Consider the following 14,498-nt stretch of genomic DNA (forward strand, 5'->3'; position numbering starts at 1 on the left):
AAGTATGAGGCTTTTCCAAGCTTGAGTTAATAATAAGACTGTTATCATGTTTGATTCTGCAATATTTTGACATATGTATATATTAATATATCATCCCATTAGAGCAATGCTCCAACATATCTACAGGGAGGTCGAATGTCAAAATAACGTTTTTATGAATTATAATGCAACAACCCAAAATTGGCTAAAATATCGGCCGCCGAAGACCTCGGAAAAATTATTTATATATATTTCATACAATGATATGATGAATTCATTTTCACATGTGTTCAAAAATACACCATGGCAGAAAGACCAGCGAGGTAAAAATATATCTCGCAAATTTGTGTCTATTTAAGTTTCAAATAATCAATAACCTAATGGATTTTTTATTACATTACTGGCGCGTAATTGAAGAGCAATAGCTGAGCCTTACTTGTGCAATAGATAGAGCAACATTTTTCCACCAGTTCTTAGTTATACTTCCCACGTATATTGAATTTTATCAATGGCGCGTTACGACCTGAGCCTTTCCATAAAATGACTAAGGACCGTCGACCCGGTCAGGAGGAAATTGGTATTTTTGGATTTAAATTATCAACGTATGCTAGCGTTTGTGAATGTCAAAAGTTTAATATTACGTTGATGTGCTAGCACACGTAGGGCTGCATCTTGAACACGATTACCGACGAATATTAGAAATGAACAAATGGTCGCCGCTGGTCTCGACAGGATTCATGCAAGTGAGTTGATATGAAAAATGACAGATATGTCTTTTTTCAATTTTAATTTTTGAATTGCTATCATAACCATGTTATATCTTTGGATTACTTCACGCTGATTGCTTCACTTGGATTGTGTGTATTGGTATTGTATAGTTAGTATATAACTGGACACCATGTCACTACTCTTTTATTGGGGCGTCTGGTGACTTATTTCTGTGCGTAATAATACATGTTCGTGTACAGCCCGGTGTCTGATAGCTTATTGTAGACAAGATACATAAAACTGAAAACATTTTGAGCCAACATATTTCCGTATTTCTGAAGTTACGATAGAATAGAGTGTGATTGATTCACTAAAGGAGATTACAGGTTTTACCATTACTTTCACAGCAGTGTTTTCGTCTCGTAAATATTGAATTGAAGCAAAAATGCACGCGTTCAAAATATTATTAATTAGTATTCTTACAATCAAGCTACTTGGATTCTCTCATGCACAATGTAAGATCATTTTTTTTCTCAATATCGATGTTACATATTAAAATAAATGTTGTCCTTGTGTTTGTCTTGTATGCAATACTATGTGCAAATATATATACTGATTCATTTATTGTTATTACTACGATCAGTGAAAAAAATAAAATAGCATGATTTTAATGTGAAACTCTAGAGACATACATATTTTGTGCGCTTAGTAAACTAATCTTCTTATACAAATCTGACTGCTTCGGTTATTCTAATTAATATCTCGATATTCTGCGGTAATATCAATGACATTTTTTACGTTTTTACCGTTCCATGACCAATCAATTATTATTCCTTTTCTATGACTTAATGACTGAATTCTAAATATCATCGTATCAATGGTGTTCAATTTGATTTCACATAGCTCCATGGAAAACAAAATGCGTAGATCAGTACGAACTGAACTTTTTCAATAATCCGAGGAAAAACTATGGGGAGGCAAAATCTTTTTGTGAAGAAATCGGAGGTTATTTGGCAAAAGTTGATAATCAAAGAATTACTGACGTCATTAATTCAACTTTTGAGTGAGTCAACTTGCTTAAACGTATTCACGCAATTTATGCACGTGATTTATCTAGAAAATGACTTTAAATATTCATTCTATCTGCCCCCTCAGCCCATTTCGTGTATACTTTTACTTGTGACTTAATAAAAGCCTATGAATACATTTTGTGTCGTGAGATGATAGGGGGCATTTCCGATCATTTTATTTTCTCGCACGTGAGCCAATGGCAAAAAAATTATGAAAATAATTTTGCAGGTTTGAGAATTTATATTTATTAAAAAATACACCCCTTAACTTGTTATTCTTGCGGTGATCATGAATTTGTGACACGCTTGACGCGTTCGGTAACATTAGTATGGTATTATTTCTGCGCAATAAGCGTACAAATACAACAAGTGTTAATATTGTGTGTCTTGTCAATTAAACTGCTATGCACGAAACAATGACTTATTTTTTTAGCTTTTAAAAATGTGATAATTTGGTATATCACTATTTGGCAAAAGGTTGTTATTCACATTTGAGAGTTTGTTGGGTAAATAAAGGATTGATTGAATTTCTTTTGTTGCATTCAATCTTGTTTCAACAAACAATTTGCAGAATTAAAGGGAGTGTTAACACTTTCTATATCGGTGGAAACGACATAGCTAGAGAAGGAGATTGGAAATGGCAGGATGGTACTAATGTGATAATGAAAAAAGAAACAGGTTATCAAAACTGGTTTGTTTTACAATTTTATTTTAAAAAATTCAAAAATAAAGGCGTTGTATTTGGCAGCGTAAAATATTTTTTTAATGCTCGTATGCGTGCAGTTTCCATTATTCTCAACAGTAGAAAAAATATATGCCCCACTGCAGGACTTCAATATCGCTATTGTCTGTTACACACAATTAGATAAACTATTCCAAGTTCAAATTCATTCAATCTTTTCTTATTCAATATCTGTATATACTTTGCCCGTTTTGAAAATAATGTTATGAATTTACCAATCTTATCATTTATATTCATCAGGAAATGGAATCAACCAAATGGTGAGACTTCAGAAAATACTGCTGTTGAAGATTGTCTTGTAGTTGGAAGAGAAGAGTATGAGTGGGTTGATATATCTTGTGATGAAAACTTCTACTACATTTGCCAGAAAGGTAATACTGATTTTTCTATTTGTTCTCGTACAATTAAACAGTGATATTCATGTTTTTCTTTTAATAAAAATGGTCATGAGAAGGGAACAGAAAAGAATAATTTGTCTCAATAATCACTTTCTTATGGCAAAGCTATAGTGAGTGATAAATTTTTCTTGCCTTCCTCAACTGCAATTTATGAGAATATAATAAGTTTTTAATGTTGAAAATAAGACAAAATATATTTCTTATACAAAGATAAAATTCATTCGAAATATCCCGGAAAGGCATTGATGGGTGGGAAAATCTACAACGTTGAATGACAGGTCGGTCTTCCGACTAGTTTTTGAGTCATGGCAAATAGCACCTAAAGATATAAAGCAGCATTTTATCACCAGTATAAATAAATAGGAATTAAAATCTATGTATGAACTTGCCTAATATATCAAAGTAGATTGTCGAATCTGAAATATTCACATGGGTTATTTGAAGCAGATAAAAGCAAATCGCATTGATACGAGTATTCATATTATGTGTCGGTGCCACGTACTGCTAATTAGAGCATTAAAAGAAAACTTCCGATTATTTGTCTTAAGTCATATTTTCATCATAACATGTTGCGTACAAAATTGAACTAACACTGCTAATTCATCTATTTTTTATTTGATATAAAAATTTGATTCAGAATTCGCATACCTATATATAGCTTCATTGTTCATTATTCCTCCTGACACGAACCAATCTAAATAGATAATTTTTATTTCTAATTCCTAACAAATTTGGGACCTTCTGAAGTATGCGCACCAAGATGGCGCACAACCTGAACTCAGGTTGTGTAACATGTTAGGGTTTAGGGTATGCAACATCTGGGTCCGCATACTTCAGGAGTACCCAAATTTGAGTTATTGAAGTTCACAAATCTGCTTTAGAGCTTCAAGGCCCTTTCATTGGAATACTAAGCATCAGCGAAAACCAGAGAATGTGTACATCAACAAACTGCAGCACTGCAACACAATTTGAGTGGTATAAAGCATCTAACAAAGTATCAACCGCAACTACAAGTAGAGTTTATCAATCGATACAAACTGGATCAGCAATATTGAATCTTCAAAACGCAAATATTGCAGATTCGGGATCCTATAGTTGTCGTTACCGACTTGGTAAATTGTGGAAAACTACAACTGAATCATATGAAGGTAAATATCGATATTCATTTCTATATAATCGTAATCTCGGTTACTTGATCTTGCGTAAATCCTTTTTCAGTGGCTGGAAATCCCACAATCTATCGAATATCGAATAACAACTGCCACCCTAACTTGATCATCTCATGGAAACCGCATACAAATGCTGTTGGATTCCCACACAAGTAAGTTTTTCATAAATATTTAAATGTCAATTTATATGAGTTTTTTGTACCTCTTTGTTCTAAACAAACCTTTACTCAAATTCTAAAACCCAAAGTTACTCGGTTTGCATTGTCAAGAATATTACAATTGGTATGAGTGTTGACAAAAAGTTTGTACCAGGAATCTTTAGCTTGCGACAACATCATGGGTAGCTACGACTTTAAGGCACAAGACCAACAGATACATAAAAATTTCTATAAATCAAACAACGCTTTATATTTTGTGTACACGTTTCTTGTATCAATGTCACCAGTGGTGTAGCAAGACTCTCGTGGGCCCCCCCGCAAAAATATTTCGTGGAATTGACCCTAAAAACTCTCGGACATAAGCTAAAACAACGCTTTTTTTATTTCGTCAAAAAGCATAACATGTCGCTATAAAAAGGCAATGGAAACCTAAAATTTGCTGTTTATCGTGGTAACTTTATTTTTTTTCATACGTTCTTTCTCTTCTGCCCTTTTTCTGCGTTTCTGTGCGCCACTGAGAGGTTTTGCTTTCGACATCATTCTGACAGCCTTCGTAATTTTGCCGGTGCGATCAAACCACAAGACGCCGAAAATCGACGACTCCCTGGCATTGTTACGTAACAAAACGATATGAGCAGAACTAACATCAACGTTATAAGATGTGCATTACTTGGTTTGCACTGTAGCATTTGGTTTGCGGCTTAAATTTCTAAATTCTAACCGCATGGGCCCCTTTGCGCTGTGGGCCCTCCCGCGACCGCGGGGGTTGGGGGGGGGGGGAGGGGGGTTGGATGCTACGCCACTGAATGTCACTGTAAACTCACTCCTGTTTCACAGAATAGAAGTAAGTCCGTCCTCAGGGGGATCAACAAGATGGGTGGATTCACCAACATCTGAGAAACAGTCGACCATAATAACCAGTTTGTTGCCTACCACAACCTATACGATCAAAGTAAGCAATATTGATTTAATATATTGTTGACACCTAATTCTTTCTTGTGATTATAGTTTTTTATGACGAAATAGTCAAGGTACATTGAATCACTTTGTTTGTTCTATTTGTGGCAGAAGATATCTATTTTCAGGACATTAATACTACCTGAGTATTCTTTCCAACTTGTATATTATGTTATTATGATAATCATGACAATTCATTTTTGCAGATTACTGCATGTGTAACAAAAGACAATTGCACAACCAATTATTCTACCACCCAAAAGGCAAGAACAGGTGGGGCAACGTTATCTGCAGAATCGCCATCTATTATACAATACAAGAATACACAAACTTGCGTCATCTCTTGGATCCTATCTAACAAATCAGAAACTAGTAACCTATATACCGTGGTAAGTCAATACTTGCATTGTTGACACAAGTTATTCGAAACACATGTTCTACAACAATTTTGTATGAAGATATATAAATTAAATTTGGAATTTATACGCGTATTATAAAGTGCACACTGGGTCGTGAAGTTTGACTTAATATATAGCCACTCCGTCACTCACGATCGTAAATTCAACTACCACTGTCTACTAATACTAATGGCAGATGCTGTTTAAAAATATTTTGTAATCGAATTATATTCAACAAAGCCAGCATTTTTGGTTCTTTGGGTTAACTTTTTCAACATCTCATCTATCACCAATTTTAACGGAATTTTTAGTGAAAATTTTAGAAATACATTGCAACAGCAAGAATATTTTTGAAGCAAATTTTTGTCTGATGATTTATAGGAACTGAATCTAACTTCACATCCGGTTTCTTCACGAGATGCAAACTCGAATATAGACATGAAGCTCATAGACGTGACGTCATCGTCCGTGTATTCATTTCAACCAGAACCAAATCGTAACTATTCGGCATCTATGAAAATATTTAATTGCGTTTGGCCTGTCAAAGGTTCTTGTGTAGGAAACCCAACAGGTATAAATTGAATTTAAATATTATAAGTTCGAATATTTCGAATTTTTGCATTTACTCAATTTGAAGTTCATTATATTTCAGTCACACATGTGGAACTCATCAAGTGTGGTTGGTACATTATCTTAAATAAATTGTAGGGATTTCGCAAATTAAGTTTCAATCCTTGCTTTTACAGAGCAAAACAACACGATACAAATCATATAAATAAGAGTCTTATACCAATCGAAACTTTATGACAGTGAATTATGGCTTTAGAAGACACCAGTCATTTCCTCCAAAAATACCGAAATTTGAGAAACACTTACTGAAATACCTATTGTAAAGAAAAGCGATCTTTTGAGTTAGGAATAATGCCATTCAGATTTTTATTTTTGAAATGGTGATTTTGTCATTTCCTCAATAAGCATTGAGTTGTGCCTGTTACAGGCCCAAAGCTTTTAGTTTTTGAAAAGGTAATGTAATTTTTTAGATATGAAATCGTTCGAATTCAACATCGTCAGTTTCGTAATTGGTTTTCTTATCCCTTTGATCTTCTGCGTAGTCTTTGGCTTAATTATATACAAACTGATGAAAAAGATAAAGAAGTTGAAGAAAATTGCAGAAGCGAAAGAACATAATTACGAAACTATACAAGAAAACGGTAATGGGATATTATTCCTTATCAGCCAATAGAATATTCTAAACTTTTAACAAGTACATATGATGTTCAACAGCTTTCCTTTTATCATCAATGCAAAAATATTTAAACATGACGATAAGCAATATTGGAAAACGTATTATTTACCAATAATGAATATCTAAAAGCGTCACTTGAAATTTGTCTAAGAAAAAGAAAGTAAAATCCTTCTCAGGAGTCATTTCTATCTTAGATTACGAAATTTTAGATAGATTGGTTTAGTATTTTTGTACGTTTTAGTAATTATACGAAGGTTTTATTTCACATTATTTTTACATCATTTTGTAATTTGCTCTTAAATCCTAAAAAATTATTCCAATTCATTTTGAAAAATTGTTCACTGTACGCCATCTCTCCTTCAATATTTTGAATATAATTGATATATCTTCTCTAAGTGTTCATTAAACTTTATTTTCAATTAAACAGCAACTTCTTCCAACGACCCAGTTTCTCAACCGTCATATTCGAACGTACTGCAAGAAACTGCCGGTTACGAACAAGCTCTTCCTGCGCCAACTAAGCAAACACAAGTGGAGTCAGCTTACGAACAACCATCATCTTCAAATGTGATGCAAGAAGCTGTCGGTTACGAACAAGCTCTTTCTGCGACAACTAAGCAAGCACAAGTGGAGTCGGCTTACGAAACTTACAACGCCTAATGAACTACTGTACAGCTATACTTTACTCTACTCTACTCAAATATCACAAAATGAAAGAAAACATATTGCATTTGGTATAACACTCTGTAAACTTGTAACATACAATATCTTAGCTGTTGAGTAATCAGTCATGTTGGTGTCGATCGACATTTACATATTACAGTCGGACCAAGCAATTATCTAACTCTATCCACTTACTCACTTAGGTTGTAATGGGCTCTTTATGCTATGTCGTGAACATGTATTGTCATACATTCTTAAGAACGACTCTTTTAGTTTTGTTAGGTCTACAATTCTTCTATTTTACTGCAATAATGAAAATCAAAAGGCTTCACTTAAAAAAATCCACCAATTTTATATTGATCGTTGTAACCCTAAAAACTAACCTGTGTTTTTTGTGTTTCCGTCTTCAATGGTGAGAGAAGCTCTTCAAAAGTTAACCACAAAATATGCTATGAGTAGAAAAAGCGCTGCGTTTCGTCCTGGTGGTGATGTGTCTATTTTAATTTCACAACCCGCCACCAGCTGACGCTAGAGAACTTTAAACTACCAGATTGTGTAAGTAAACTTTTAAAGAGACCTCGCGTTGGTCTAGTTAATTCGTATACTGCCCTTTCACTTGACCTTTTTGTTCCGTTTTTCTTTTCATTTCTTGAAATATTTAAGAGTGTTCTGAGCTCTATGACGGAGCTATTCATTCTTAACAACCCATGCTATTAGGTTTAACGCAAAATCCTTTTTCTCATTTGTGTTTTTCAATAGAACAAATGCTCTAATTTACTACAAAATATGAATTTCAAAAACTTACATACGCTGAAAATATTTTTGGTATGTATTCATTATGTTCATAATTATAATCCTTTTCGAATTTTTTAGTTGAGAAAACATTGTCATTAAATCCATGCATTCATTTGTCAATTTTCAATTTCGTTACGTTTTACGCTTACTGCTTTACAATAATTGGCGAATCCAAACGCGGGATTGAGGTTTCGACAAACAAAAAAGTCTCGTGATTTGATAATGGCGGAATTTCTTATTGAAATGACTGTTGTCAATCTTTGAATGGCATGAGACTATTAGGTCTACAGAAACTTAATTTAGAGGAGGAATGTTTTTATCCAAAACTAGTTTTTGACTTATTATATCTCCGTATTTTCATCATTCGATTTATGATATGTCGAGATGATCGGCAGATTAATTAGCTAGATCATGTCTGAATTCAAGAATGGATATGAAATCTGGGCGTATTTGGAATTAAATGAATCCATATATTCGCTCTAAACCTGTCCCGGACGACCCTAATATGGTGCTGACTTGAGATATGTAAGTTTCAGTATTTTGAATCGAAGCGATAGGAATCAATACCAATTTCAATTGATTCAAAGCAATATCAGAAATAAATAACAGCTTGGGAACTCGTGGGAACTCTTTGGACTCGTGGATATTCGTGACCTAAATTTCGTGACTGATTGTATGAGAATTGCGCTAGTCTACATACGGCTATGGACAATACCTTTATTCGAAATTTATGTCCCTATTCTCGTTATCTTTATAAATCTATAGATACATTGTTAAAATTGAATCAAACAAACAGTTTTCTCGACAAAATGATTTTACAGGTCTTGCATTTGTTGATAGCTTATTAGGGTAGCTTACAGTGCCGCCATACATACATACCTTTCAACAATATTGGAACTTTGTTGTGAGTTCGATACAAAAGAGAATTTGTTCTTGAAATTTCGAATCGCACCAACTGTACGTACGTACAACTGTAAACATATTAAAATATATTCTCAGAATTTATTGCTTTCATTAACAAATAATGTATTGTAGATGTAGACGACTACTTCACTATATTGGGCGTCAATAAAAATGTTTAAAGATTTTATTTCTGTTTGTTTTGGTGGTGGTGCTTCATGGTGCTTCAAAGTCCACATCTAATATAATTTCGGGAAACTTTGGAAAAAACGGTATTCAAAAATTGTGATGGAAATATTGAAACTGAAATTGATATTGCAATTGATTTTAAAATTGAAACCAGATTGGTAAATATTAATCGATGGACGCTCCAGAAGTACTCGTACGTAAGATGACGTAAAACCTGAACCATAATCTGGTAACATACTATGTTCAGGTTGTGTGCTATCTTGGTACACATACTTCGGGAACACCAATCAATGTAATATCTCTTTTAAATAGAAATTTTATACACACTTCAACTGAGGAACATAAATCTTAATGCGGTTATCAAGGGTTTAGAGAAATTTGGCAGTATTCAAAACATACGCGTTATATAGAAGCTACGTTGAGGCATGAGTATGAAATTATTTCATAAACCTGAACCTGAAACCTGAACCATAATCTGGTAACATACTATGTTCAGGTTGTGTGCTATCTTGGTACACATACTTCGGGAACACCAATCAATGTAATATCTCTTTTAAATAGAAATTTTATACACACTTCAACTGAGGAACATAAATCTTAATGCGGTTATCAAGGGTTTAGAGAAATTTGGCAGTATTCAAAACATACGCGTTATATAGAAGCTACGTTGAGGCATGAGTATGAAATTATTTCATAAACAAATGGTTACATTTCAAACAAGATTAAGTCAAAATTTGTAAATCAAGATTGACTTTCTTTGTTGACTACAGCAGAAATTATATATTCTTAGTATTTACATTATGTATATTGTCGTTGTATTTTCCAAAACGAAAATGATTTTGCAACCAATGGGTAATTTTTGATTTAAAATGTGATCACGTTCCTCGTAAGTTTCAATTTCATGTATGAGATCATTGCTGCTATATTGCATTGTCTCTGACAAGTTCATTTCCAGGCCAATATGGCTTATCGCCCTTATATTTTAATGGTTTCCTATGCTTCCTCTATAAAAGTATGAGGCTTTTCCAAGCTTGAGTTAATAATAAGACTGTTATCATGTTTGATTCTGCAATATTTTGACATATGTATATATTAATATATCATCACATTAGAGCAATGCTCCAACATATCTACAGGGAGGTCGAATGTCAAAATAACGTTTTTATGAATTGTAATGCAACAACCCAAATTTGGCTAAAATATCGGCCGCCGAAGACATCGGGAAAATTATTTATATATATTTCATACAATGATATGATGAATTCATTTTCACATGTGTTCAAAAACACACCATGGCAGAAAGACCAGCGAGGTAAAAATATATCTAGCAAATTTGTGTCTATTTAAGTTTCAAGTAATCAATAACCTAATGGATTTTTTATTACATTACTGGCGCGTAATTGAAGAGAAATAGCTCAGCTTTACTTGTGCAATAGATAGAGCAACATTGTTCCACCAGTTCTTAGTTATACTTCCCACGTATATTGAATTTTATCAATGGCGCGTTACGACCTGAGCCTTTCCAGAAAATGACTAAAGACCGTCGACCCGGTCAGAAGGAAATTGGTATTTTTGGATTTAAATTATCAACGTATGCTAGCGTTTGTGAATAGATGTCAAAAGTTTAATATTACGTTAATGTGCTAGCACACGTAGGGCTGCATCTTGAACACGATTACCGACGAATATCAAAAATGAACAAATGGTCGCCTCTGGTCTCGACAGGATTCATGCAAGTGAGTTGATATGAAAAATGACAGATATATCTTTTTTCAATTTTAATTTTTGAATTGCTATAACAATGTCATGTCTTTGGAGTACTTCACGCTGATTGCTTCAATTGGATTGTGTGTATTGGTATTGTATAGTTAGTATATAACTGGACACCATGTCACTACTCTTTTATTGGGGTGTCTGGTGACTTATTTCTGTGCGTAATAATACGAGTACATGTTCGTGTACAGCCCGGTGTCTGATAGCTTATTGTAGACAAGATACATGAAACTGAAAACATTTTAAGCCAACATATTTCCGTATTTCTGAAGTTACGATAGAATAGAGTGTGATTGATTCACTAAAAAAGATTACAGGTTTTACCATTACTTTCACAGCAGTGTTTTCGTCTCGTAAATATTGAATTGAAGCAAAAATGCACGTGTTCAAAATATTATTCAGTATTCTTACAATCAAGCTACTTGGATTCTCTCATGCACAATGTAAGATAATTTTTTTCTAAATCTTGATGTTACATATTAAAGTAAATGTTGACCTTGTTTGTTTTGTATGCAGTGCTATGTGCAAAATATATACAGATTCATTTATTGTCATCACCACAAGCAGTGGAAGAAATAAAATGACATGGTTTTATTGTAAAACTCCAGAGACATACTTATTTGCGTTTGGCAAACTAATCTTCTTATACCAATCACTACACTAAAAACTGCGAATTTGCAGATTTTATGCTTGTGATTCTGCTTCGGTTATTCTAATCTAATCAATGAAATTCTTTACGTTTTTACTGTTTTATGTATTTCAATTAGTATTTCTTTTTGATTAATAAATGACGGAATTGTATTTACAATCATAAAAATCCTAAATTATTTTATATAGTTCCATGGAAAACAAAATGCGTCGACCAATACGAACTGAACTTTTATAAGGATCCAAGGAAAACCTATCAGAAGGCCAAATTTTTTTGTAATGAAACAGGAGGTTATTTGGCAAAAGTTGACAATCAAAGAATGACTGACGTCATCAATGCAACTTTCGAGTAAGTAAATTTGTAGCGTATTGCACCTGCCTAATTCACGCAATTTATCTAAAAATTGACTTTGAACCCTTTTCCATCCGTCTTAGCCCACTTCGTGACAAACCTACTTTCTATGTCGCGATATGATGCTAGAGAGCATTTTTAAGAATTCAAGTCTAAAAAATTTAAAGAATTGGATACCCTCTTGAATATATATATTTATTCTTAGTTCTAACGTTCTCAGTTGCCGAGTTATTCCATTCTCATTCTTGCGGATGTCGAAAATTTATGCCCGCTTGACGTGTTTGATGACATTAGTCTGGTGTTATTAATGCGCAATAATCTTCCAAATGCAATTAACGTAAACATTGCCAATGATGATTGGCTGCAATCAGTAAAAAACAGATTTGTCAATTAAACTGCAATGCAAAATACTTTCTTTCAATAATGTGATGATTTGGTTTATCGTGGATATCGTAAATAATTAGATATACAGGTAAATACATTCTCAATACAAACATTTGTAATTTGTAAATATATTTCTGCCCATTTTAAAACGTAATCAATGTCGAACGACTCATTCATGATACGCCTCTCTGAATTAGGATTGCATTTGTAGAACCATAAATTATAGACGCTAAGCAAAGCCTTTATTTTCAAAGCCCTCTTTGACTGCAAAATTTCTTTCCCGTTGACATAGTAAATATTAACACCGTGTTGCGATTATGGTCTAATAGGCAGTAAAGCGAACTACTTTTCCGTGGATTGTTAAGGTTTTTATATTCTTAGCATACAACATGCAGATAACACCTTTTATATAGGCGGAAACGACATTGCTACCGAAGGAGATTGGAAATGGCAAAATGGTAGTGATGTAATAATGAGAGGCGAATCGGGATATCAAAATTGGTTTGTTTCTAAATTTTATTTATAAAAATTGAAAAAAATAAATGACTATGTAGTATTCATTATTCTTACTATTATGGCGAAGATAACCACAACAACGAGACTTTAGTGACTTTTTGTTGTCCTCCGTAGCCGATTTCATTTTGTACTTTATTTTGAAGTACCGATAAATTTATACTGATCTTGTAGTTACCACCAATTGGACAACTATACAAATCGAAATAACAGTTCAACCTATTCCTATTTACTATATATATAATTTGCGTGTAGAGGGAATAATTAGTAGCTATCCCCGCCCATCACCTTTTAAATATAGTTTGAACTGCTGTTTTGTACCTTGCATATTGTTTAGATTTATTAACAACGACATTTGAATTTATCAGGAAATTTAATCAACCAAATGGCAAGACTGGTGAAAATTGTTTGACAGTCGGTAGAGAAACATATAAGTGGGTTGATTCATCCTGTGATAACATCTTCTACTACATTTGCCAGAAAAGTACTATTGATTCTTTTTTCAAATTTTTTTCTGTCCAATTAGACAGTGATTTTCATGTTGTATTAAACAAAATTGCTATGAGGTTAAATCTGAAATGAATTAATTGTCCACACAATTGCCCTTTCTATGGAATACATAGCTTTGGGCACGTGAAAAATTTACCTGGTAATATTAAAATGGCAGATAATTGCTATTAAAATAAATAAAATTATTTTGATTAATTGTGTCAATTAGATGTATTGTCTGTAACTTACTGCTTATTATAGATTTGGGAAAAACATCTGATTTTTCATCTTCAATTACTAACATTAAAATGCGGTACAAAAAAATAGTTCCAACATTGCTGATTTACACAATTTTGTGTTATTCACGGCATTAACTTTCACAAATTCTGTTCAGAGTTTCAAGGTCCTTTCGTGGAAATACTAACCCCAAAGGAAAACCAGCGACTGTGTTCAGCAACAAATTGCAGCACCGCAACACAAATGCAATGGCACAAAGAATCTATCAAAGTATCAACCGCAACTACAAGTAGAGTTTATCAAACGATACAAAATGGATCAGCAATATTGAATCTTCAAAACGCACATATTGCAGATGCGGGATCTTATAGTTGTCGTTATCAAATTGGCCAAACCTGGAAAGCTACAACTGTATCATATGGAGGTGAATAAAAATAACGATCACTTAATTTTGTGATCTATTGTAACCTTTGTTACCTACTCTTCCAGTGGCTGGAAATCCCACAATACATGAAATATCCAATAACGTCTGCAACTCTGATTTGATCATCTCATGGCAACCACATACAAATGCTGTTGGATTCCCACACAAGTAAATATATTTATGATTAATTAAATGGCTATTTATATGATCATTTTGGATCAATCTGAACAAACTTCTACTCAAGCCAAAACAAACTCATGTCAAAAACATTACATTTGGTAAAGGGTGTTGAGAAGAAGTTTGTAC

General features: G+C 33.4%; 1 protein-coding gene across 1 annotated transcript; it reads left to right on the forward strand.

The window, feature by feature from the left end:
• The first annotated feature begins 603 nt into the window (after window positions 1-603).
• LOC144425160 (uncharacterized) lies at window positions 604-7,954 on the forward strand. Its single transcript, XM_078114565.1, has 12 exons — window positions 604-722; window positions 1,095-1,202; window positions 1,591-1,750; window positions 2,329-2,448; window positions 2,740-2,870; window positions 3,779-4,045; window positions 4,116-4,218; window positions 5,062-5,176; window positions 5,388-5,570; window positions 5,961-6,150; window positions 6,620-6,790; window positions 7,253-7,954. The coding sequence occupies exons 2-12, from the start codon at window positions 1,133-1,135 to the stop codon at window positions 7,483-7,485; spliced, it is 1,743 nt and encodes a 580-aa protein (XP_077970691.1). The 5' UTR covers window positions 604-722; window positions 1,095-1,132; the 3' UTR covers window positions 7,486-7,954.
• Window positions 7,955-14,498: the final 6,544 nt, after the last annotated feature.

The sequence above is a fragment of the Styela clava genome, chromosome 1 (genome assembly GCF_964204865.1).
Source record: "Styela clava chromosome 1, kaStyClav1.hap1.2, whole genome shotgun sequence".
In the NCBI taxonomy this organism is placed as follows: domain Eukaryota; kingdom Metazoa; phylum Chordata; class Ascidiacea; order Stolidobranchia; family Styelidae; genus Styela; species Styela clava.